This window comes from Podarcis bocagei, assembly GCF_964188305.1.
Source record: "Podarcis bocagei genome assembly, chromosome: 8".
Taxonomy (NCBI): Eukaryota; Metazoa; Chordata; class Lepidosauria; order Squamata; family Lacertidae; genus Podarcis; species Podarcis bocagei.
The window spans coordinates 58,699,707-58,723,564 of record NC_138133.1 but is presented as its reverse complement, the minus strand read 5'-3'; the positions used below and the strand labels follow the sequence as shown (position 1 = coordinate 58,723,564).

At 39.2% G+C, this 23,858-nt stretch overlaps 1 protein-coding gene across 10 annotated transcripts in view; it reads left to right on the top strand.

The window, feature by feature from the left end:
• The window catches only part of NCOA2 (nuclear receptor coactivator 2), a 131,412-nt gene that overhangs the window by 87,858 nt on the left and 19,696 nt on the right, over window positions 1-23,858 (top strand). For all 10 annotated transcript variants that reach the window (XM_081204343.1, XM_081204341.1, XM_081204336.1 and 7 more), the window contains 8 exons: window positions 4,067-4,170; window positions 4,805-4,982; window positions 6,401-6,589; window positions 8,314-8,415; window positions 8,504-8,644; window positions 13,667-13,814; window positions 17,552-18,815; window positions 23,125-23,335. In XM_081204343.1, the coding sequence (XP_081060469.1) occupies window positions 4,067-4,170; window positions 4,805-4,982; window positions 6,401-6,589; window positions 8,314-8,415; window positions 8,504-8,644; window positions 13,667-13,814; window positions 17,552-18,815; window positions 23,125-23,335 (2,337 nt within the window). The remainder of the gene's footprint in view (window positions 1-4,066; window positions 4,171-4,804; window positions 4,983-6,400; window positions 6,590-8,313; window positions 8,416-8,503; window positions 8,645-13,666; window positions 13,815-17,551; window positions 18,816-23,124; window positions 23,336-23,858) is intronic.

The following is a 23,858-nucleotide window of genomic DNA, read 5'->3' as shown; positions in this document are numbered from 1 at the left end:
TTCTTTCATTTCCTTTGTATAATCTTATATGACACATGCAGTTGTAACAGCAGAAAACAACTTTTCTGACACATTCTGCAAAGCATATAATGTGGCATTTGAAACACGGACAGTGTCATAGTTTTAGGGTAAAAAAACTTTCAGCTTTTAGGAATATTTTAGATTAATCTGTTTGTGTACTGTACTACTTCACACAATTCGGTATCCCTACTGATAAAAGTAAAACGGTCTGCTTTCTGTTCTAAGCCATCAAATGGAGAGAAGTAGGCGGGGAGGGCTGGAAATGTGATGTCATTGGTAGTAGGGGATTGGTTAAAATGGCTGTCACTCCCCGCAGATTGTGAGAAGCTCTCATTTGCTGACAAGGGGGCTGTGTGTTAGGAGGGGAATGAAGCAATCTCTTCACTGTTAGGGCTGATCTCAGTGAGTAAACAAGCTGGGAAATAGTGCAGCTGTGCTCTTTAAATATGCACTGCAGGAGATTTCAGCAAGCTGATGATATATCACGCATTAATGTTGAAAAGATAAACACATTTTGAGAGTGCAGGAAGGGCCTTGTGTTTTTATGTTGGCAGAATGCTTCCTAATGAATAAGAATGTGCTGCTGGCTCACAAAGCCATATGGCAGCTTTTCTAATTTTAGTTCAGTGCAGATGCATAATTCTCCCTTGTTTTACCTCCTAAAACCTTTCTGTGGTGATATGAATGTTTTCCTGTAATATCTTGCTTTTTAGCAGTAAATGTGCCTGTTGCTCTGTTGTAAAATGTAGCCTGAACTTGCTATTTTCTCATACTTTTCTAAATAAAAGGCAAACATGGCTACGGATGGCACGGCCTGCCTGCTGAGCCTTTAAAATTGGAATGCTAGTTAATTTTATATATTCTTTTGAAAAACTGGTGAAATCTTGCAAGAGTAACTGACAGTTTCCTTCTGACTGAAATAGTGAAATGTGATTACAGTCCATGAGAGCTTCACAGATTTCAGAGCCTGGGCTTTGAATAATAAAACTAAAAGAACCTTCCCAAAAGTTAACAAAGGGTAGGAGCAACTTTTAAACACTTCACTACGCTGGTCCAGCATATGGCATGTTTATAGCTTGCTATCTTTCTGAAACTCCTGTTTTATTGCCAGAACACTGGTTTGTTAAAATGCTTGCAAATTTGAAACTATGCTGTTTCGGGTGCCATTTTGGTTTTTTTTTCAGCTGGTACTGTGACTACTTAAGAATATGTAATGTTACAAAACTGACGCCTGTCTAAAGTAAATTTCAAGTAATTCCAGGAACTGTTTCTGCAAAAATCCCCAATATTACATATTTTAAATGATCCGTGCCTCTTATTTTTCTTTGCTTTACAGTTCCAATACTGCTTTAGGCTACCCGTGCAAACTAGGTAAAGATTTAACAGATTTGCCATGGATGCCAGTATCACTGTAGTTGCCCCTGCTTTTTCCTTCCACCAAGGCTAAAAGAAGAGTTACTGGGTACATACAATAACAGGAATAAAACTAAATAGATTTGTGCCTACTTTCTTTATTTAACTCTGATGTCTTCCAGTCATATTATTTCTCTGCTCTGTCTTGCATTCCTTAAAAATAGTGTACAAAGTGGCAGGATGCTTTTGTAGTTAGTGGCGTTGGGGCGGGGGGGGCGCCCCAGGTGCCATGTCTGGGGGAGACTGACAAGAAGGCACCCCGCGGGGGCTCGCACTGCTGCAAGCAGCCATTGCGCCGCCACAACCGCATGTGGAGGATCCTCTGCGGCTGCAGCCGCGAGCAGAGGATCCAGGCGGCGGTGGCAAACCACTATGTACAGCACATGTGCAGCATCACATGCATGCGCTGTATGTAACAATGCCGCACATGCGCTCTACATAGCGGTTTGCCGCTGGCGCCGTTTGAGCGCCATACAGACGGCAGTAGGATCCCTTTGGTGCCGCTACAGCCATGAACGGAGGATCCTCCAGATCCCTGCACCATCTGTACGTCGCTGGAGCGCTGCCGCCGGCAAACCGCTATGTACGGCGCATGTACAGCGTCGCTACGTATGGCGCATGCGCTGTGCGTAGCAACTCCACACATGAGCTGTACATAGCGGTTTGCCACCCCGGGTGTCACAACGCCTTCGTTTGCCCCTGAGTTGAGTTTCTGATTAAATTAGTGGCAAACTGGAGAAACATTGAACATCTTCCAAAGTATAGAAATGGCTGGTTTTCATAATTCAAACATAATCTACTTAGTGAAATATACTAAAGGTATATTGTGTGGTGTATAGCATAGTTTCATAATGAACATTGCATTTCCTAAGCAACAGTTGTTATACAAGTGTGAGCTGAGCTACATATGTGATTCAGTAATTATCATCAGTGTAGGACTTCTGGTTGCCCACAGATGTAGGAAGTGTAAAACAGTCTTAATAAGCTTTGATTTGTCAGTTATATTTAAAATGGTGTGTGGGATCTCACATCTATTTTAAGCAGCTGTAGTTTGCTTTTCATAGAAAGAACTTGTTTTTAAACTCCTTTATTTAGGGTTATCAAAATAGCAATAAAAACAGCCTTTTAGAATTTCAGTATTACAAGATGTTTTAGGATTTACCACTTCATCTTGTTCTGTTCACTTAAATCAAAATAGCAAATATAGAATTTATGCATCCCAACCAACTTCCCATGAGATTTCTGCATGGGATGGATTTGCTTCTTTTGAAGTCCTTTCTCCTGGGTCTGGTAAAATCAGGCCGAGAGGGGATGGCTGTTCAGGCCAGTAAGACCACTCTTTCAGAAATCCTTTCTGGTCTCAGAAGATCTGAACAGCTATAGGTGAGTTTCTATTGTTCCTTGCCTCGGCAAATCACCTTTTCACATATGAACCTTTCCTTCTCAGTTACAGTTTCTTTAACTTTCAAGGCTCCTGTGAATGGCTAATGCAGAATATTGTCTTTTTGGTGGTGATACAAAGCAGTGGAAAATTCTCCCTGGGGAGTTTCATTCTGCTGCCTTGCTTCTGAATTTTGGACTATTTTTTAAAATGGTTCTCTTTTCTACTCATCGGGTATTTTATCATTGTTTTAATGAGTTATTTGATTTTTAACAGTAAACTAGTAATCTACCTGGTAGACGCTGGGCCAAAAAACTAATATTTTAAGAAAGATACACCAGTCTTTCATCTAGCAAATTACAAGTATTAATGTATTCAATAGAATACAATTCAGGTCTCTCTTCAGAATTTCATTTAAAATGTAATGGTTCAGGAACTATGCTCCATGGCGATTCATAAATAAATGACAGTATTTGCTTGCAAGAATGTTGACTTTAAACACGAGCAATGTCTATTTTTTTCTGTACTGTTATTGTAGGAAAGATGTACAAAGATAGTAATTGCAGTTGTATGTTGGTTGGTTGACATCTGTCCTGGGAGGTAATGGAAGAGTGAGCCCACCTTCGAGGTGAATTCAAACCATTGGAGAGTTACAGTGCCTGCTGTGGCTGTAGTGACCGCTATGGGAGAGACCTTTTTTGTTGCAGCTGGGGCAGATGAAGGCGTCTGGTTGTGCTGATGCAAGCGTCCCATGGCATTTCTTCTTTATGTGCTCCGCACAGCAGTCATTGTATGTGAAGGTCCTATAATTTAGTTCCATACCCAATAGGCATGTTGAGTTTTTCCTGGTCCTTGTTACATGTCTCAGAACAAACAAACAAAAAACCTAACACAAAGAACTGGTTTTAAATCCTGGATATGAGCAAATATCTGTGAAATTATGCATGGTTAACATCCATGCCACCATAACCCTTATCTATGATGAAGCCTTCTGGGAAAGATTTGTATGTGGGAAGGGATGTCCTTGAGGGACAGAACATAAACCTGCAGCTTACTTCTGATATCCTTTTTCGTGGTTAAAGAATTGGAACTGTTGCATTTGAACAGGTCTGACAATTGTGACTAGTTCCATCTTGGCTTGCCATGCCTCTTTACTATAATTAGTGGCAAGTATAATCTTCTTAAGCAGCTCTGCTATGTTATTCAGTTCATAGTGTGACTGTGTCGTCCCCCCCTCCTTTTTATGTGCAGAAAAAGCAGCGGCAGCCAATGAAGATGAAGTGCAGAAAGCTGATGTATCATCAACAGGTCAGAGCGTCATTGACAAGGATGCACTTGGACCAATGATGCTTGAGGTGAAGTGTTACGAAGTTTTTTTAACCTTTAGAATGAACAGCTATTCTGATGAGATTTGGCTAAATGAAAACAAAACACATTTCAACTCTACGTAAGATTGTCAAACAAAGATTGTGCACAAAGCCTTTTTGTCCGTTCACTGCCACTTTTATTATGCATTGTTGGAGCAATCTGCTTTCTAAGAGTAAATGTATGTTGTTCCTCCACCATTTTATATTAGAGAGTAAAGCTAAAGAAAGCAGGCATAGTCCATGTTTTTGCTGTCTTTTATACTGTATAATATTAAATAAAAGGAAAGTTCTGAGTTATTCCTAGGCATTTCCGCTCAGTCATGCTTGCATCAGTATAGCAGGTGTTGCTAAGCAACACAACTGCATTTTTTCTATGAAAACTTCATATTGATTTTCAGATATATTCTAATGAGGCTGAACTACTTTCTCACCTCCCCACCCCCAGTCAAGAGAGAAACTAAAGATAGTATGCTACTTGAAGGCTTAACAGGATAGTTAACAAATGAAGTTTATTTTCCTCTCTGCAATGATTCATAGTTAAGGAAGATGATAATAGCTTAGCTTTTATCTTGGTGCAGATTCTCGACAGCGAACTAAAATGTGTTGTTTTTTAACCTTTCAGGCCCTCGATGGATTCTTCTTCGTAGTGAACCTGGAAGGCAATGTGGTGTTTGTATCGGAGAATGTGACACAGTACCTGAGGTACAACCAAGAAGAGCTGATGAACACAAGTGTCTACAGCATCCTGCATGTAGGGGACCACAATGAATTTGTCAGAAACCTGCTGCCAAAATCTTTAGGTACAGTTCTCCAAACACCTATAAACTTTAGTGGTTCCCCTCTCTCTGCCATAAGCTAGTGTTTAAGTTTGATGTAACGTAGTATCATAATGTGTACATTACCTCTGTTCTGTTCTGAGCTGTTTCCCCCTCTTCTATTCTAGCCTCTAAATCATCATCTCAAATGACATTGTAATTTATTACTTTTGTCTTGGACTTTATGCATCACTTCATGTAATAACTGACAGCTGCATCATTCATCTCGCTATAAGCCAACTAGCTCACAGGCCACAAATCCCACCACCTGAAGTTTTCTGTGACTTCCCTAGCCCCTCATTCATAATTTTTATTTAATTTGAAAAAAAGAGTGTTTTTATGAGTCCCCTGCTATGATTCTATGATCCCAAAACGTTTTTGTGGGGCTCCTCAATTTTTTTACATATTAAGGACTTAAAAAAATAATAATTCTCCCACAGATACCCAGTGTAATGCCAAAAGGTTTTATGTGTCCTCCAAGTTCCTAAAACGTCCTTTGCCACACAGCCTCAGAGGGTTGACCATGGGTTACTGTAACCGTTGGCCTAAAAAAGGTTAGCCATCCCTGCTATGACCTCAGTAGTCAAGATTTCTCATGCTATTTTTCCTCTTTTAAATCTTAGTGAAGTTAGGTGCAGATTATGTCTAGAATCAACTTTCTTTTCTTTTCTTCAATTTTTTTTATTGGTTTTCCAAATTTGTAACAAATAAAACACAAAATGACAAACAAATAACAAACATATAAAAAAGAAAAACATACATTCAATACTTCTTACAGGTAAAAATCCAAGTTAATTTCCATTATTAAATGACTTCCTCAAATCCTTCCTAACTGATTTTCATTAAATCTCATTTTAGCAATTTTCCAATATCCACTTTCTAATAAAATCAACTTTCTTATGATAGAAGGTTGAAAGGCTGTAGGAAACGTACTGGTAACTTTTTTATTTTTATTTTTGTCTCCAAAGGTTGTTGTGGGCTTTCCAACTCCAAAATTTTATTTTTTTACAGCTATTAACATAACAAATCCTGGCATTCCACTTTCTCCCACTTGCTTTCAGAAAGCTGCTTCAACTGGTTTTTTTTCTCCCTACGGGGAGATAATCTTGACATGTGGAAAACGCATGCACTGGCACTTTTGAAGTATGGAGTGAGTGTTTGTTTATTATGTGGCAAGTACATAGGTCAAGAAGTGTATGCTGTGCAACAGAAACATTTGAAGGAGCTCTATAAGTCATCAGCCTTGTTAGTTTGTCCCCCTTGTTGGTTATTATTAATACTGTTTACAGGATTTTCACCCCTCCTCTTCCCAAGAGCTAGATCACCTTTAATATTTTAAAGATGGTCAAACAGAATATCTTGCCCAGCACCTAGTCATTCTGTATTATATTTCTTTTTCTTAGTGAATGGAGGACCTTGGTCTGGTGAAGCTCCTAGACGCAACAGCCATACCTTTAACTGCCGAATGTTGGTAAAACCTTTAACTGATTCTGAAGAAGAAGGCCATGATAACCAGGAAGCACATCAGAAATATGAAACTATGCAGTGCTTTGCTGTTTCTCAACCAAAGTCCATCAAAGAAGAAGGTGAAGGTAATCAGAACATATTTTATGAGATTGTTTTATGTTCAGTCTTTCCTTTAACCCTCCCTGATTGAGGCATCTTTAACCTAAATTAATGGTACTTACATTGTTGTCTTTGTCTCTGTGACAGGCACTCATTGTTTAGGTGGAAATGTGTATTTTTTTCTGACCCTTTGCAAAGTATCTAATTAACAAGTACAGTAGATGAGCCTCCTTTTTTTTGGAACTACATAAACACTGGTAGCATTATGTGTAGATATGCATACATATAGTTTGCTTCTTGCATATCATAAGCATATTTTGGAAGTTAATGCATCTAAACCATTTTGGTGTGACCTTAAACAGGGTCCTACTCTTTTCACTGGCACTCCCTCCAAAATAGGTGTGCATAGAAATTAGGGGAGAAATTGTGGTGGGATTTGCTGCAGTGAATAAAGTATAAGCAGAACTGGTCCACTGATTTTTTTTCTTTGGAAACACTGCACTTCCCCTTCTTTTAGTTTCCCGAAATTGCGGTTTTACTGTCTACTAAATTGCTTATTCTTTTCTTTTGGCTTATCTTGAAATATGAGATGCACTTTTGAGGTACTGCAGCTTTGAAATGTTTCAAGTTTATAAATATTCCTAAAGTGTCTTCACACATGGCATGTGTTTTGAATGAAATATTGAAACTGCAGCATTCCAGATGTATGCAGTACCCAGGTGAGAGAGAAAATAAATGCAGCTGCTTATTTTTTATAATGGTCTTTCCAACACACTGAAACTAATCTACACTTTAATGTTATTGTGGTTGGAGTATGAGTGACCCAAGTCAGAATGCTTTCACTATCAGCCAAGAACTGGAGTGGCTTTAACTGGTGTGTAGACCATTTTCTACTTTTCTCTGATCTACTCAGACATCCATTTGGCTCTTGGGCAGCTGCCAGGCAAGGACCCCTTAGGTTTTAATGCTTTGGGGTTGTTCAGGGAGTGCTTGAGAGCTGCTTGTTAGACATTATACATTTGGCATTGTAGGTGTTTTAAAATTTCCTGTTTGTAATTCATGGAAGTAATAGGGAGCAGGAGCGCTAGGTATCAGATGTATGACAGCAGTTATTGTGGTGTGGTTATTACTCATCTTTTGGTTGGGAGTTTTGGGGATTGAATTGGGGATGTCTGAATGTGAGACTGTTTATATGACGCTAAGCGTGAATAAGATGGCATGAGAGAAAGGACAAAAGATTTGGGAGGCACTTTATCTTATTTGGAGAAGTCCAGGGGGGAGCAATTGCTAGGATCCTCATGTGATGCTATCATGTTTCGAGGTGATAGAATGTTGTATCTAAGGAACCAATTTGGTTATTGCTATGCCCTATGAGCTTGAGAGGAGATTTGGGTTGCCATCCTTATGGATGTGGAGTAGTGGAGAAGGAATGGGTGGTGTGAGATAAGAGGTGTCACAAAAAGGGTTAGAGTAAGTTTTTTAGCACTTAGGTTTTGTCTCCCACATACATTTAGATCTTCATTGTTGTGTTTTGAATGCAGCGTAGCAAGCAAAGTGAGCAGACTGAAAATCCATTTACGTATTCATAAGGGGTCTGTCAGATGATGGTACAATAAGGAAATAATCAGTTCTGCATGTCATATTTTTATCTTTGTTGTTTTAGTGTAATTTTTTAAAAAATAATTATATGGTCCAGCATAGGTTTAGCCAACCTTTTCCTCCAATTAAAAATAATTTTGTCCCATTTAAGATCTTCAGTCTTGCTTGATTTGTGTGGCAAGAAGAGTTCCAATGAAGGAAAGGCCGCTTCTGCCCTCATCAGAGACATTTAGCACTCGTCAAGATCTGCAAGGTACCGTGAAAGTGCAAGTCAAATCTTCTTTTATTAAAACAACAAAAAACAGGTGTAGGTTTCTAATAACAGCCTTATATACCTTCAGGCAAGATAACTTCACTTGACACTAGTACCATGCGAGCAGCTATGAAACCTGGCTGGGAAGATGTGGTGAGAAGGTGCATCCAGAGATTCTATGCACAGCATGAGGGAGATATGTCTTTTGCCAAGAGGCATCATCAGGAGGGTAAGGATCCATTGTTTCTTCAGGCATGTTTACAACAGAAAGAAAAGCACAAACCTTTGGCAAGTCATGATCCAGAAATCATACAGCAGCTCCAATACAATACAGATATGGAGTGCTAAGAAGTGCAAAGCCTTCCCCATTAGGTGCAATATCAGAAACTGCTTCATGTGTCGGTAGAACTGTCTACATTATATATATTTTTTATTTATCTGAACATTTGTATATTTTTTATTTATCTGAACATTTGTATCTCAGTTGTCCATGATAAATTATATGGACTACAAATTAGATGGACTACAAATAAAAATCTAAATCAGTAAACCAATTAAAGTAAACATTTCAGTGGATGGAAAAGTCTGTCCTAGGTATAATGAAAACCCCATGAGCTGTAGATTGGCCTGCTTGATTCTTTTCAGAATACATCTAAGCACTGTTGTTGATGAAAACACTTTAAATAGATGAAAATACTTTAAATAGAATAGACAACTGAGGAAGAAGGGAATGTGATCAAACGGAATCTGACTGACCCAAATATGAATCTAGAGAGCTTATGTAAATTTTGAACCACGAAATGATGTATCTTTCCCATCAATGTCTTTTTACTCCTGAGGAATTACTTGGATTAGGCGACGGCACAATTTGGACAAGAGAGCTGTTTTGTGCAATACATTTAATAAGAAAGTACTTTGTGTGTCATGCAGTGACTAATGAAATGGCATGTGACACTTTCCCCGGAGAAGTTTGAAAAATGCAAATGTATTAATTTATCCTAATTAAAGGTTCCAGTAAAGCGGGGTGAGAAACCTTTTTCAGTTCAAGGTTGCATTCCCTTTTGGCCAACTCTCTGAGGACTGCATGTCAGTGATAGGCTGGGCCATAACAAGTGTGGAAATGCACAAACTGGTCATGGCCACCCCCACTTATGCCACCCATACACATAGCACATAGATTTCCACTCCCTCCCCCTGCCTCCAAAAAAGAAAGCAGTCGGGGTTGAACAAAGCCTTTTTACATTTGGTCTTTTCCCACCCAAGCTGCAGTTTCCACAAAGATTTTGCTGGTTCCCCATCTCTCCCGTAAATCTGTCCCCTTCTCTGATGGGTTATTTTAATGTTCTTTGCTTCCATAGTGGTCTTTCGAAACAGTTTGGTTCATTCATTGTGCTACTACTATTATCATCTGGGGTAAAATGTGATAAGTGCTAAACAAGGCACAAATTACCGTATTTTTTGCACTATAAGACTCACTTTTTCCCTCCTAAAAAGTAAGGGGAAATGTGTGTGCGTCTTATGGAGCGAATGCAGGCTGCGCAGCTATCCCAGAAGCCAGAACAGCAAGAGGGATTGCTGCTTTCACTGCGCAGCGATCCCTCTTGCTGTTCTGGCTTCTGAAATTCAGAATATTTTTTTTCTTGTTTTCCTCCTCCAAAAACTAGGTGCGTCTTGTGGTCTGGAGCGTCTTATAGAGCGAAAAATACGGTATATAGAAAAGAAAGAAAGAAATGGTGCCATGCTGATTTAAAGTGTAGTAAGGACTGGATCTTCAGTCCTCAAGAAATCCATCTTGAAAGCACCACTCATTTATGAAAGGCTGCACTGAAAGAAAGTGTCAAGAATTAAGTCGTTAGTTAGTTCATGTGTCTTCTGTGGAGAATAGGGTTAAATTCAACATTAAGGCCTGAAAACATGAGGTTGCCTGGTGAATGCTCTTGAGCATCTTCTTTCCTGAAGTTGCACTTTCCTGTGCTGGCCAAACAGCAATACAAAAATTCAAAAGACCTTTAGAATCTCCACTTGCCACACCATGAGGGGCTGCTTGCTGGGGAGAAAAGATGAAAGCCCTGTCTACATACTGGATTGTGACTTAAAGTTTGGAGGAAATTTAATTATTTTCTTCCATCTTATTAGAACCTCTACAGTAGGCTGCATACTCTTAAGAAGCTAATTTAGCATACATGTTGCAGCTTTGTCATCACTTTAGAAGGATGGATCGCTCTACCTCTTAATGTGGTGTGCACATGAAATTGCTTTGAGCTCCACTGCTGTGAACTCTCAACCCATCAGGTTTATACCCATATTCTGTTGAACCAACAGATGAATCATTAGGACAGTCATTATGACTCTAGCTTTGTATGTTGGGAAGATGGCATGCACTAACCCTGGGTCAGTGCCAGAAAACACTTTGAGATGCCTTCTGAAATTTGACTAACTGAAGAGTGTCAAGCAAAGTCCCGAGAATCACATTGAGTATTTCCCCCCTTGGTTTTAACAAGAACCTAATTTCATTCATAAATAGGACAGGTAACGTGCTTTTCTGTACACCCCAAGTTCAATGCAAAATGTCATGCTTATTCCATGTTACACAAAACTAAATCAAAATGCTTTATTTTGTTTTACTGTATTGCTTTAAGCTGCCCAGAGCATATGTCTCTTTTTTTCATTTGGCAAGCTTTAACTTTAATTGGAAGTAATTTGTCACATGACATCTTTTTTTTAAAAAAAACACCCTAAATAAAATCTGTAGCTGTGGATTTGAATACACACACCCAGTTTTAAAAATGGATTAACTTCAGCGTTTTTAACATCAGAGTTGTTGACAAGGGAGTGTTGGAATTTCCTGCTCTGAACTAAAAGCACTCTGCTGCTGAGAGTTCTGCCCAAAGGTTAGACTGAAACAATGACATACCTTCAGTGTGAAATTTTACTTTACAGTATGCCACAGTTAACAGGCTTTGTTTTTCTTTGCATTCCTACTCTACATAAACTCTTCTGGCTGTTTAACTTGTGTTTCCTGTTTTCCTGTGCCAAAATAATAATTTAAAATGTAGTAGCACGATAGAAAACTTTGAGGCAGGAACAGGAGGAAATCTTACCATACCAGTGTTGCAAGACTGGGGGAGGGGAAAAACTTGTCTAGCATTGTCAGAGTCTGAATGTTACTTGATCTACTACGTGATTGACAAAAAGATGTTGTCAAAGATAAATATTTTAAACCTTAACTCTTGTTTTTCAGCATTATGTGTTTAAAATGTGGAGATGGTTAAGGGAGAGGCATAAATATAATTCCATAGGATAGGCATAAACACAAGTATGAAGGAGTTTTGAGCCAGTTCAGGAAAATCAAGAATTGAAACTAGTTTATCAGGTTTCACAGTGAAGAAAACATTAAAATAAACCAGCTGGTAACTCATTGTTTTCATTTAAAGATGGGGCAAAATTGAAATTCCAGATCTGGAAAAGCACATTTTTTTTGCGGTGCAACTTAAAAGTGTCTTGTGTCAGTGTTCAAATCCTGAAAGACAGATTTAGGGGAGGTATGTGCAAGGAAAATCCCATTTTTGTTGAACTAAGTAAAATTATTTAATAAAATTATATGTAGACCCATGAAAGTAAAAAAGGTTTGGCACTAGGCAATATTTCTTCTTCAAAAGACTTGGATGATAGAAATTTACAGGAGAGCATATGGGGCCAGAGTCTGTGGGACTAGGGCATGGGTAGGCAAACTAAGGCCTGGGGGCCGAATCCGGCCCAATCGCCTTCTAAATACGGCCCATGGATAGTCCGTGAATCAGTGTGTTTTTACATGAGTAGAATGTGTGCTTTTATTTAAGATGTGTCTCTGGGTTATTTGTAGGGCATAGGAATTTGTTCTTTTTTCTCTCCCCCCCCCCCAAATATAGTCCAGCCCCACACAGGGTCTGAGGGACAGTGGACCAGCCCCCTGCTGAAAATGTTTGCTCACCCCTAGACTAGGGCCTACCTTTTTTCAGTTGGAATTCCAATCCTATTCCATTTCACACTAAATTTATGCCACAGACTTAGAATTTTCCCCCCAGAAATACACGTTACCCAAAGAATGCATCTGCATATTGGTTTCATTAGGTGAGCACACCTTAAGTAAACTGAATTTTGTTGAGGATCACTTGTGATCTCCCACAGGGCAAGAAAGGAGCACCACTAACCTCTCAGCACAAAGTAAGCTTGCTACCAAATCTCCTGTCAATTTACTTGATAAGCTTGCCAAAATGAAAGCAAGGAAGACATCATTCAAGTAGATTACCTGTCTATTGTAATAAATGACTTTTTGTCTGAATTGGGCAATTGGTTGAGTATTTTTGTTCCAGATTTTAGCAATTGTAAATGATGTTTCTAGAAACCATGATGTTCTGTGATTTCCTCATGTTGGAATGTGAAATGAACATTTTCCATTAAAGTAGGTTTGCCGAGCCACAGAACATACTATAAACTATATAATATATATTATGTTGATATTCCTCCCTTTACTTAAATAGGCTGTGTTTTCTACTGAGAGCATTTGGGGGACAGATGTAGGAGGCTGGCCCCAGGTTTTGCTGCAGGTTACCTCACTGCCACACTGCTCATTTTTCTGCCATCTCCAGCTAATTGCAGGAAGGCCTGATTAAGTTGTAGACAAACTATTCTCCCCTTCCTTGTCATGTCATGGCTCAAGTTGGCATATGTTCAGGGAGAATTTTCCATTCCTTGGGATGCTAGTCCATATATTGTATCGTTCTAAAGTATGCTCCTGGTTAACAAATTTATCCCTGTCAGTGTACTTTGCTAGTTTGTCTAAAGCAGAATGGGCTGGAATGCTTTGTAATAATTATCTGGAGACATGTCAGGAAGCTAGCTGCGACTAGCTTTGTCCCTGGCAAGTTAATTTCAGTTGTGAGTCACTGTCTCCTCTGGTTGGAACAGGTGGAAATCATTCTTATTTTAGATTATTCTCCATGAAGAGAAAATTCGCAGGTAAGTGCACTGTTTTTGCAATGCTGGCACCGTCTCTAACTCACTCTTTCGGTTAATACTTTACTGCAGTTGCACTTTGGTCTTAATCTGCAAAACATTAGCTTTTCCTTTAACACAGCCTTGCTGATTTTGCAAAAGAAAATGCAGATTTTTTCCTAGCTTTCTAAAGAAGGCAATGAAAACAGAGTCCACATTTTCATGTGGATTATCCTGGATTTCTTACTACTTTTTTCTTGTTTCTCCTTGTTTACAGTGCTGAGGCAGGGACTAGCTTTCAGTCCTGTTTATCGATTTTCCTTGTCTGACGGCAACATAGTTGCTGCCCAAACGAAGAGCAAGCTCATCCGTTCTCAGACTACTGGTGAACCTCAGCTTGTAATATCCTTGCATATGCTTCACAGGTAATTTATACAATTTTTGCTGCCTTGAAAAATCTTCAACCTCACTTCCTAAAAACAGCTGCAGCAAGACTACATAATTTATCATGCATTATTGCAATAGCCCCCTTTAGCTATATTGGGTGTAGCATGACAGTAAAATAAAGTATAGTTTTGATTGTAATGGTATCTGTTTTGTAAAGACAACATCCTAGTCCACTTGTTTGTAAGTAAATACCAATTATTTAAATAGTGCTTCCAACCAACCACATGAATTTGGGACTTCAGTTGAAGATACAGATTGGTGTTTAAAAGCTGTTTTATCACTTTGAGATCCACATGTACTTTGACCACACTTAATTTTAACGTTCCACATAAGATAAAATCGTAATACTTCATGTAGTACATTTGGTATGTTGAGCCCCTCACTTTGTGTACAGGCATGGAAATCCTTGCAGGACCGGTTGCATTCTCAACTCAGGCTCATTCTGGGGTTTGAAGGGTTTCACTATTGGGAAAATTGAACAGTTTTCTTGTATGCACTAATGATATTGTTTTGTAAGAAACTTTATAAGCACTTAAGAGAACTGTTTGGACAACACATCCTTGCATGTAAATATTCACCGTTGTTCCAGTTTAACATCTCCTTCACTCTTCCAAGAGAGATCATTATGGGACAAAAAAAAATGAAGAATGTAGACAAAGGGAAATGACAGTTTTTTCTCCAGAATCTGCAGTTCCTATGCATTAAATATGAAAAGTTCAGTGCTTGGTTATGAGAAGCAATTGCATATTTGTGTCAGACTCAATTATGAACTACGCATAAGTTTTAATAAAAATTATCTTTCGTTGTTGTTTATCTGTTAGCTGCTGAACATTGTACAAAAAAAAGACTTTACTGACTTTGACTATACCCTCTGAACATTGCTGTTTAAACAATTCAGAACTTTTTGTTGGAATTAAGGGGACCTTTTTATATTTTGAAGGTGGCTGATGAAGGTAGCAAGCTAAATAAAAACTGCTAGGCTACAGGGCACATACTTACAAGAAAGTTAAGTTTTTCTAGCTTATAATGCAATCTGAGAAACAGTAAATTAACATGAACCTTTGGGAGTTTTGTGCATTTTTAAACAAAGTTTCCCCTTTCATTTTAGTCATCTCATTCTAACAAGAATTGACTGGACAGTTTCTCTTCCTCCTCTGCTTTTCTTTCTAGTTCTCATGCCACTAGCAGGGCAAAGTTTAAATGTTTCAGCTGTAGAACTTTCAGTGCAAACCCTGCAAAGGAATGTTTAAACCAGTGCCAAAACTCTATTAAATATAGTTAGTTCATAAAGCACTTTTCCTTCAGTGTTCTTTCAGTAATTTAGCAAACTTGTAATTTTTAAGAAACTTTTTTTTTGGGGGGGGGGACATTGATAGCTCCCATTTTTAAGTCTGAAGAGAGGAACTGACTACAGATGTTATTCAGTGTAAATTTATAACAGAACAAAAACCTTATGTGCAAAAGAAAATCTGCAAAAATAACTAAACTTGGATAGTCTTCAAAGAGATTTCATGCACATATCTTCTCTCAAGAAATGTATTTTCAAACAGCAATATCTTGTTCCTGAAAAATGTGATTCTTCCCTAGATAGTGCTACTGTGTAGAATGTGGTTCACCTGTATGCTGTTGCTCTCAGCATGGGGAAGTGATGAGAGAAGCAGTGAAAGGAAGCTATTTTGCTTCCTTAGATGCTCATGTAGGGAATTCAATCCAGGAAAGAGTGGGAAGAAAACTTACCCTGAGATTTTAAGCAGTGGATCTCAAGGCAAATCTTCTTTCTCCAGGTTCCTATGGTAGACTCCCCTGCATGAGATTTAAGGCATCCCCAAATAGCACTTACTCAGTTTCTTATACCTGCACGCACTGAAAAGCCCAAATGGTAGAAGATATGGGGACATGTCTCTCTGTTTTTTATAAACTGTTTAGAGATATGCTGCTGCACAGAGGAGATTTAATCTGCAGTCTCCACACAGCCGCCATCACTGCTTGTCCAGTGGTTTCCTAAAGTAGTGGGTGGAGATCTTTCCCCAAAGCTTCCCTGCTAATTGCCTTATATCTCTCTTCTCCACTGCCGGTAGCCACTAGAATAGTCCGAGTTCCCTACTTCACAGAATATTTGGATTGGAAGATTTGTGCTACCAATGTTCATGCTGCAGTGTACATTTAACAACCTTTTGTTTTTAAACAAATAGTTTTGGGCTGGTAATACAGTTTTCTGCCCCTCTTCTCACTCCAAGTCATTTATTGCATACAAATGGAATAACATGCTGTTTACCTGTGGGATTATTCTACAAGGGATAATATTTGGTTGGAGCACACGTTAGTCATCTGGAAAAACCTCCTCCTCTTCCCCCCATCTCTGTCCTTCATGCACATTCTTTAGCTTGCATGTACCCACAAAATCTTTCTCTAACTATGCTGATCTCATTCTGAACTTGTTTGCTGTACTGTAGTTTTTTTGGCTTCCATACTTAAAGCAGTGTTGTAAATTTTTTTGGCTGTACTTTGAGATGACTTTTAAAACTTGCTTTTCACTGTAATTCTTGTTGGCAAATGAGGCAGCAGTTTCAAGGCTGTAAAAGGCCTGTTCGTTTACTTTCAGATTGTCAACAAATGCCTATCCTCTTTCTGCTTTCTTTTTTCAGAAGTGGATTTGTCTGATTCTCTCTTATATAATCAAAATAGTGAAAACTTTATTTGCTATCAGACAAACTTGTAGATATCTAATTGGAGCTTTCTCTCTTATGTGATATTAAGATATCTGTTAAGACAGAAATGAACCCAAATGGGATCCATTTCCAGCTGTTAACTCATTTGGGTTCCTTGCCAAAATAAATATATTTCCACAGTCAGTGGTGACTTTGAGATGATGGTTCTGTTGTTAGGTGAAGCAAGGGTTGCCTGGATAGCTCTGTGCAGTGCTTAGCCTCAATATTTTATGAGAGCAGAGCTCAGATGTTGCTTCAGCAGCAGGGCTCTTCAGATTGAGCCTTAAATAGGAGCTGCAGCTATTTCTCTGTTGCTGAGAAGAAACTTCATTTAAAGGGGCCCAGGCTGCTTTAGCAGTTGATTTCTCTGACGAGCAGAGAAGGCTTTGGTTGCTGTAGGTGTTTTGAGGTGGAGTTCTCAAAGGACATGATGTCCTTGGCCAGAGGGATGCTGGCACCAAGGATTCTTTCTGCAGAAGCACTTCCAGTTGGTTAGGTCCTCTGAAAAAGGCTCAGGTCATGACAGTTACCACTATCTCCTGTTGAGTGTTGTTGCATGGAGGAGGGGACCCGCATTCTTAACTGGAGGGGCTTATAACTCAGTCCTGTGCAGGTGTGTGGCTACTGAGTGTCTAGTTGCATCCACTATAGGTCTCCACATTACCTCAGGGGCTTAGGGTCTGGCTCCCTCATGCAGTGGATCTCAGCAATGGATACCAGCAACCTCCAGCAAATTGTCTTTGTTCATCTGTAAAATAGAAAAAGCAATGATCTTTGTCAAAAAGGTAATTGCTTCTGTTTGTTTCTTTTCTCTTTCTTTCATTATGAACAAGATAAAGAAATGTTAGTAGAGGCCCCAGGCTTAGGAATACATCAAGATAAAACAAATGCTATGTCCATCTTTGCGTTTGGGATTGTCCAATCTTTATTTTATCAGTTTTGTCTTTTATTAATCATATTTTAAATGTAAATTTTAATAATGTTTTTGTTCTTTTTTACTGTTTCAGGGAACAGAATGTTTGTGGAATGAACCAGGATTTAACTGGACAAGCAATGGGAAAGCCATTGAACCCAATTAGCTCCAGCAGTCCTGCCCATCAGGCCATGTGCAGTGGGAATCCAGGTCAGGATATGACCATCAGTAGCAATATGAATTTTGCCATAAATGGCCCGAAGGAACAAATGGGCATGCCAGCAAGCAGGTTTGGTGGTTCAGGCGGGATGAACCATGTGTCAAGTATACAAGCATCCACTCCTCAGGGTAGTAACTATGCACTAAAAATGAATAGTCCCTCTCAAAACAGCCCTGGCATGACACCAGGTCAGCCAAACTCTATGCTATCCCCACGGCACCGTATGAGTCCGGGAGTGGCAGGCAGTCCTCGGATCCCACCCAGTCAGTTTTCCCCTGCAGGAAGCTTGCATTCACCTGTTGGGGTTTGCAGCAGCACAGGAAATAGCCATAGTTATACCAACAGTTCCCTCAATGCACTTCAGGCTCTCAGCGAGGGGCATGGAGTCTCTCTGGGGTCATCCTTGGCTTCACCTGACGTAAAAATGGGTAATTTGCAAAATTCCCCTGTAAGTATGAATCCTCCTCAGCTAAGCAAAATGGGAAGCCTGGACTCTAAAGATGGCTTTGGACTTCATGGGGAGCAATCGGAAGGTACAGCTGGACAAGCCGAGAGTGTCTGCCATTCAGGAGAACTGAAAGAAAGTAATGATGGCATGCCCCAGGTTGTTGGTGAGAGGCCTGATGGACAGAACAGACTTCATGATGGCAAAAGCCAGACAAAGCTCTTACAGCTGCTGACCACCAAATCTGATCAGATGGAGCCTTCACCTTTGTCTAACGCTATGGGAGATGCTAACAAGGACTCCGCGGGAGGTTTATCTGGTTCTGGTTCAACGCATGGAACCTCGCTCAAGGAGAAGCATAAAATTTTGCACAGGCTCTTGCAGGACAGTAGTTCTCCTGTAGACTTAGCCAAGCTCACAGCAGAGGCCACAGGGAAAGAACCGAGCCAGGAGACCAGTAGCACAGCTCCTGGTTCAGAGGTGACTACAAAACAGGAACCGGTGAGTCCCAAGAAGAAAGAAAATGCACTACTTCGCTACTTGCTAGATAAAGATGATACTAAAGATATTGGTTTACCGGACATTACCCCCAAGCTGGAACGGTCGGACAGTAAGACAGACCCTTCCAGTAGCACAAAGCCAGTAACTATAAAGACAGAAAAAGAAGAGATGCGCTTTGAGCCGAATGAACAGGTAAGAGACTCTTTTTTTTGTTGTTGTTCATTCAGGAAATTTGTCGTGGAAATGATCCTTACTCATTTGCTTCATTCCCTTTATACAGGGTTGTGGGTTGTTTTTTGTTTTGTTTTGGCTAGGGTGGTTGATTATGTTTGTGATTGGAGGCAGTTGCCTTGCTTGTATTGCCAAGACCTGGCTGGCTGGAAGGTCCAATCTAGACCTTGCCAGTTAGTAGCAGTGTGGTTCTTGGTAGAACATCAACTGGGTGTTGGGGAGGAAATGTAGGCGTGAAGAAGCAACAATTTTTAGAGAAAGCCTGCGACATTCGGTGCCTGACATCGGCTTTCTGTGAGGAGGGTGCCGAAAGGGAACTTCAGAGGTAGTGAGATGCAAAGCTAGTACACTGAGCTGTTTGAAAAAAGCATTTCACAGAGGAAGGACGAAATGGTACATTGTGCAAGCTGCACAAAAGTGTCCTAAAATGACATAGATACTTCTGTGCCCCCAAAAAAGAAAAGAAAAAAAAAGCACACAGCAAAAACTCACTCTAGAGTGAGAAAGTGAAAGAATCGTAGCTGGTGCAGGATAAACTTACAGGAAGTATAATCTAAATATAGATCAAAGCTTAACCCATTTGTTGTAATGATAGAACAGAGAATATTATAAATTGTTCCGCTGTCCTCTTGAGTCTTCTTCTCATCCTTTTCTCCTTTCTAGAACAAAAGCGGTAATGTTTTTGCAATACCTACTGGATAGAATTGTTTATGTTTTATTTTTGAAGTGATATCTGTTTAAAATAATGGCTAATTTGTATGTATGGTTTTTATTGTAAATATGACATGGTCATAGTAGAGTAAATATTTTATGAGGAGGAATTTGATGGAAAAAAGAATAACAATTTCCTTTCTAGTGTAACTTTTTCTGAACAGGAAATACTTTGAAGCATGTTATAACACCAAAAATAGCATTATTCCAGGTAGCTTATTTAAATAGTCATCTTCCCAGCATACAGATTTGAGTATTTCAGAATTTTTTTTCTATCAAACTCATTTCTAAACAACTCCATCCCTTTTTATGTTTCTGAGTTTTATTATAGCTAGCTACTAGATTTTGGTCAAACATACATTCTAAAAGTACTTGTTTATTATATGTACACCACCAGTTTTTATATAGGAGGTAATAATGGTCATGTTATCTAAGCATTTCTGGCCCCTGTAGCTCAGACCTGTTCTGGTGTCAAATTATAAATTTGTGTCGTGTTTACACAGCAGTCCTCTAACTTTGGTAAAAATTACTGTCCCCCAACTTTGTCAATATTTATTCCTTTTCTTCCAAAGTTATTAGCAGAGGCTGATGTAGATTTTCATGCTTAAATATCTTCTAAAAATAACAAAGCTTTAAATACAAATGATAGTTCCAAAGAAATCATGAGAAAAACTTTTGGATAAACATGACTCTATAAATCGAGCTTTTTCCTCCTTCCCTCACCCAAGCTATGGAAGGACAAAAGGCAGGTGGCAAGGATATTAGTTGGGGAATTCAATTTATGCTGCACAGAATAGGCAAAAGCAGCTGGAAGGAGCAGAAGGGTAGACCCAGTTTACTGGTGCTGATGTCATTTCCCCCCTCAGTTTAAATATGGACGTTGAACCCTAACTCACATTCACCCTTGAAAAGCACAGAACACATGAAGTCCCTGCCAAATTTGAACCACACATTCAACTATGTATAGGAATGGTCTTATATTGAAATGGTGGCTTTGGAAGCATTCACATTTTAGTTTGCTACATGGAAAGCTGCAGAGAAGCAGGTAGAGTGCTGGGGCAAATTAAGTGTTGAATGCTTCTGGCATGTTTTATAGTTTAAATTTTTTTTTTTATTAAATATGTCCCCCTACCTACAAGTCATGCGCCAGCAGATGTCTCTTAGAATGGTGACTACACTGTGCTGTCCCCCTAAATACAATTACAGAATAAGGAGATGGAGGTGGTAGTCTAGATGGTTTGTACTCACTGAAAGATCAGGCAGCTTCTCATTTATACAGGACAGTTTTAGCCCAGGGTTCAGCTCTAAATCCTACCTTGAATGTCCTGGAGCTGATGCTCAAATTATGGGAGGAAAGATTAGGGGCCTTAGTGAAATCTAATAGCCCCAGACCTTAAATTGCCTAATTTTAGCCAAATCATGCCTCCCTCAGCCTTCAATAAAAAAGTAACTGGGGGAAGGGATCCCAAAGTAACGGGGCCTGAAAATGGCTGCCCTGGATCTAATCCTTCACATAACATTTAACCAGACTCTATGTAGCATGTGTTTAATTGCCTTTGTTCCCCATCATTATCTGCTACTTGGAGTGGTGGTGGTGAAATGCTGAGAAACACATGAGTTTGCCCGTATATTGTAGAAGTGGTAGGGGACAACACAGGACTGCTGTATTTTGGTAGCACTTCCAGACAGAGTGTTTCATCTAGTACTCCTCAATATTATTCAGGGTGGTAAAATCCCTAGCTGTCAGTGGGTTGTCTAGAATGAGCATGATTCATGTACCCAGTCCCATAAGGACAAGCCCTGCACATTTGGGAGAGCCCCCCAGAACAGTGTGCGGGAGAAGAAAGGAAAGATTGTTCTGTCTGGCAAGCCACAATGCTTGCGCTGATGGGATGGATGTTCACTATAGCATGATGTTGAATTTCACCCAGTCATTCCAGAGTCTGAGTCACTAGGGCAAAGAATGGTAGGTAGGATTCAATGCCTGCAAGTGCAAAGTGATGCACATTAGTTAAGAGAAATATGCATATATTTACAGATAGATAGATAGTTGTCCAAAATAGTTCAGGTTGCTTCTGTATATGCCTGTTGTATATTGAAATACTTATTTTAAAGTAAATACTTGCACAAACCTTTTAAAACATAGATACATGTTTTGTTAATTTTGTATACCGCCCTTCATCAGGGTCATTTACAACATAAAATATACAAAATAAATGGTAAAATTACAAATGATAAGGAACTGAACAAGAAAAGTTCATATAAAATACATAGTACTATCAAAGTGAGCACTCATTAAATATAATTAATGATGTAATAAGTTCTGACCTCTGCAGTTATAAGTATGTTGATTGAAAAAAGGAAATTTTAGCAATCTTGAACACTTTGCATTTCTTTGTCAGTTAGCTTACAATTAATTCAACACTTGGGCTTTAACATTTTTTGTCTAACGTTCTATTATAGTAAATGAGTCTCAGTTACTAACAAAGTTAGGTGTGGCATTCATTTTTGAATGTTGTGTGTGTGTTCCATAGTTGTCATGTTTCATAGAAAGATTTATCAGTGCTGCAAAGACTGAAATTGTATTTGTGGAGGGTGGGGATATACTCTTCATTTTGCAAGGCAGTGCTCCATGTACCATTTTAAGATAAATTCCCACAACTATCCAGACGCAGTATGGAAGATTATAGAATAATCTGGAGTAGTTAACATGTTGCCAGTTTGTTGGATTGTTGCCTGTTCATTCTGTAGAGAGGATTTTATGGCTGTTCCATGTACAAAAATATTTTCATTCATTATAAGCTTTTTTGAGTTGTTTGTTCACCTGGTCAGCATTAATTTTTTAAAGAATTTTTGAGTCAATTAAACTTTCCTCACCCCATAAGATTTTTTGCATCCTGCGGCATGTACGTTGGTAAATTTCCCTGATTCTCAAACCAGTAATTTCCTGTAAATTGGGAAATTTTACATTCCGTCAAACTAAGATTCCGGCTGTGTAGGCGATTTCTCACTACATGGAGATAACCTGTGTATGTTTTTAAACTATGCTGTACTTTTCTGCCACCAATGAAAAGCCTATGCAAGATGTAAAGCATTTTTAGCCATGTGGAAGTAACTGTTCTATAGAACGGTTTTTAGCCCTGTCATAAACAAGCAGAATTACAATAGTGGCAGAATGCTGATTTTTGCTGAACAAAGATTCTTTGTTTCGTTCATGGAAAGCTACAGCCCTTGGAGATATCTCTTTGCCAATTCATGGTTGGGCTCTGGGGAAAGAATATTAGCAATTTGCTTTAAGGAGAGAACTTTAATTGGTCTGCTTTGTGCTAACAGAAAGCACAGTGGTGGGGAAGCTTGAGGCCTTTGGGTGCAGACACACAGTCAGCCTTTTCTATATGTCAGACTAGACCACACTAGACTTTGCTTTGTAGGAGTAAATATCAGACAACCCAATTGATAGAAGATACAAACGCTTGTATTCTTATCTTGTACTTTGACTGCCAGAGAGCTTGTCCAAACTATGAAAAATGAATGTTTTCTTGTTTCTGTTTTATCAAAGCCTGCCAGCGAGCTAGATAATTTGGAGGAGATTCTAGATGATCTGCAGAATAGCCAGTTGTCGCAGCTTTTCCCAGATACCCGACCAGGTACTTCAGCAGGATCAGTTGACAAACAAGCCATCATCAATGACCTCATGCAGATCACAGGTGAAAACAGCCCCGGCACACCTGTTGGAGCCCAGAAACCCCAAATGCGGATCTCTCAAAGCAGTGAGTCTGAGTTGTTGCTGGACTGAAATTGTTGTGATTAGAAAAATATAGGCTTTGCAATAGTGCCTCTGGGTCTTTCAGATTGTCTGCGCCTTTAAAAAAACCCTGCAGTAATCAAACAGCACCACCTGCTGTTCTAATCCATAGGATCAACATTTTGAAATAGATGTAGCATCTCCTGAAACCATGATATTGCACTGCTTAGGAAGTCTAAGTCACTGTCGATTTAAAATATGTACTTCTTGCTGAGAATTTTTTTACTTTATTTCTATCATTAATGCATGAATCGCCACACATTATTGACATGAAATATTACGCCATGTAAAGGAGTTGATGTTTTACAGTAAAATAGACATACTTCACAAAACCATGAGGTCACTAGGGAAGTGCATTCCTGTGATCATGGTTTTCACAGAGAGCACTTGATCGTGGAACGTAAAAGCTTTTCAGAGTCCTTCCTATAAGCAAAGTATGATGGGACACGTATAGGAGATACTCCCCACCCCCAGACTTGAAATGAAGC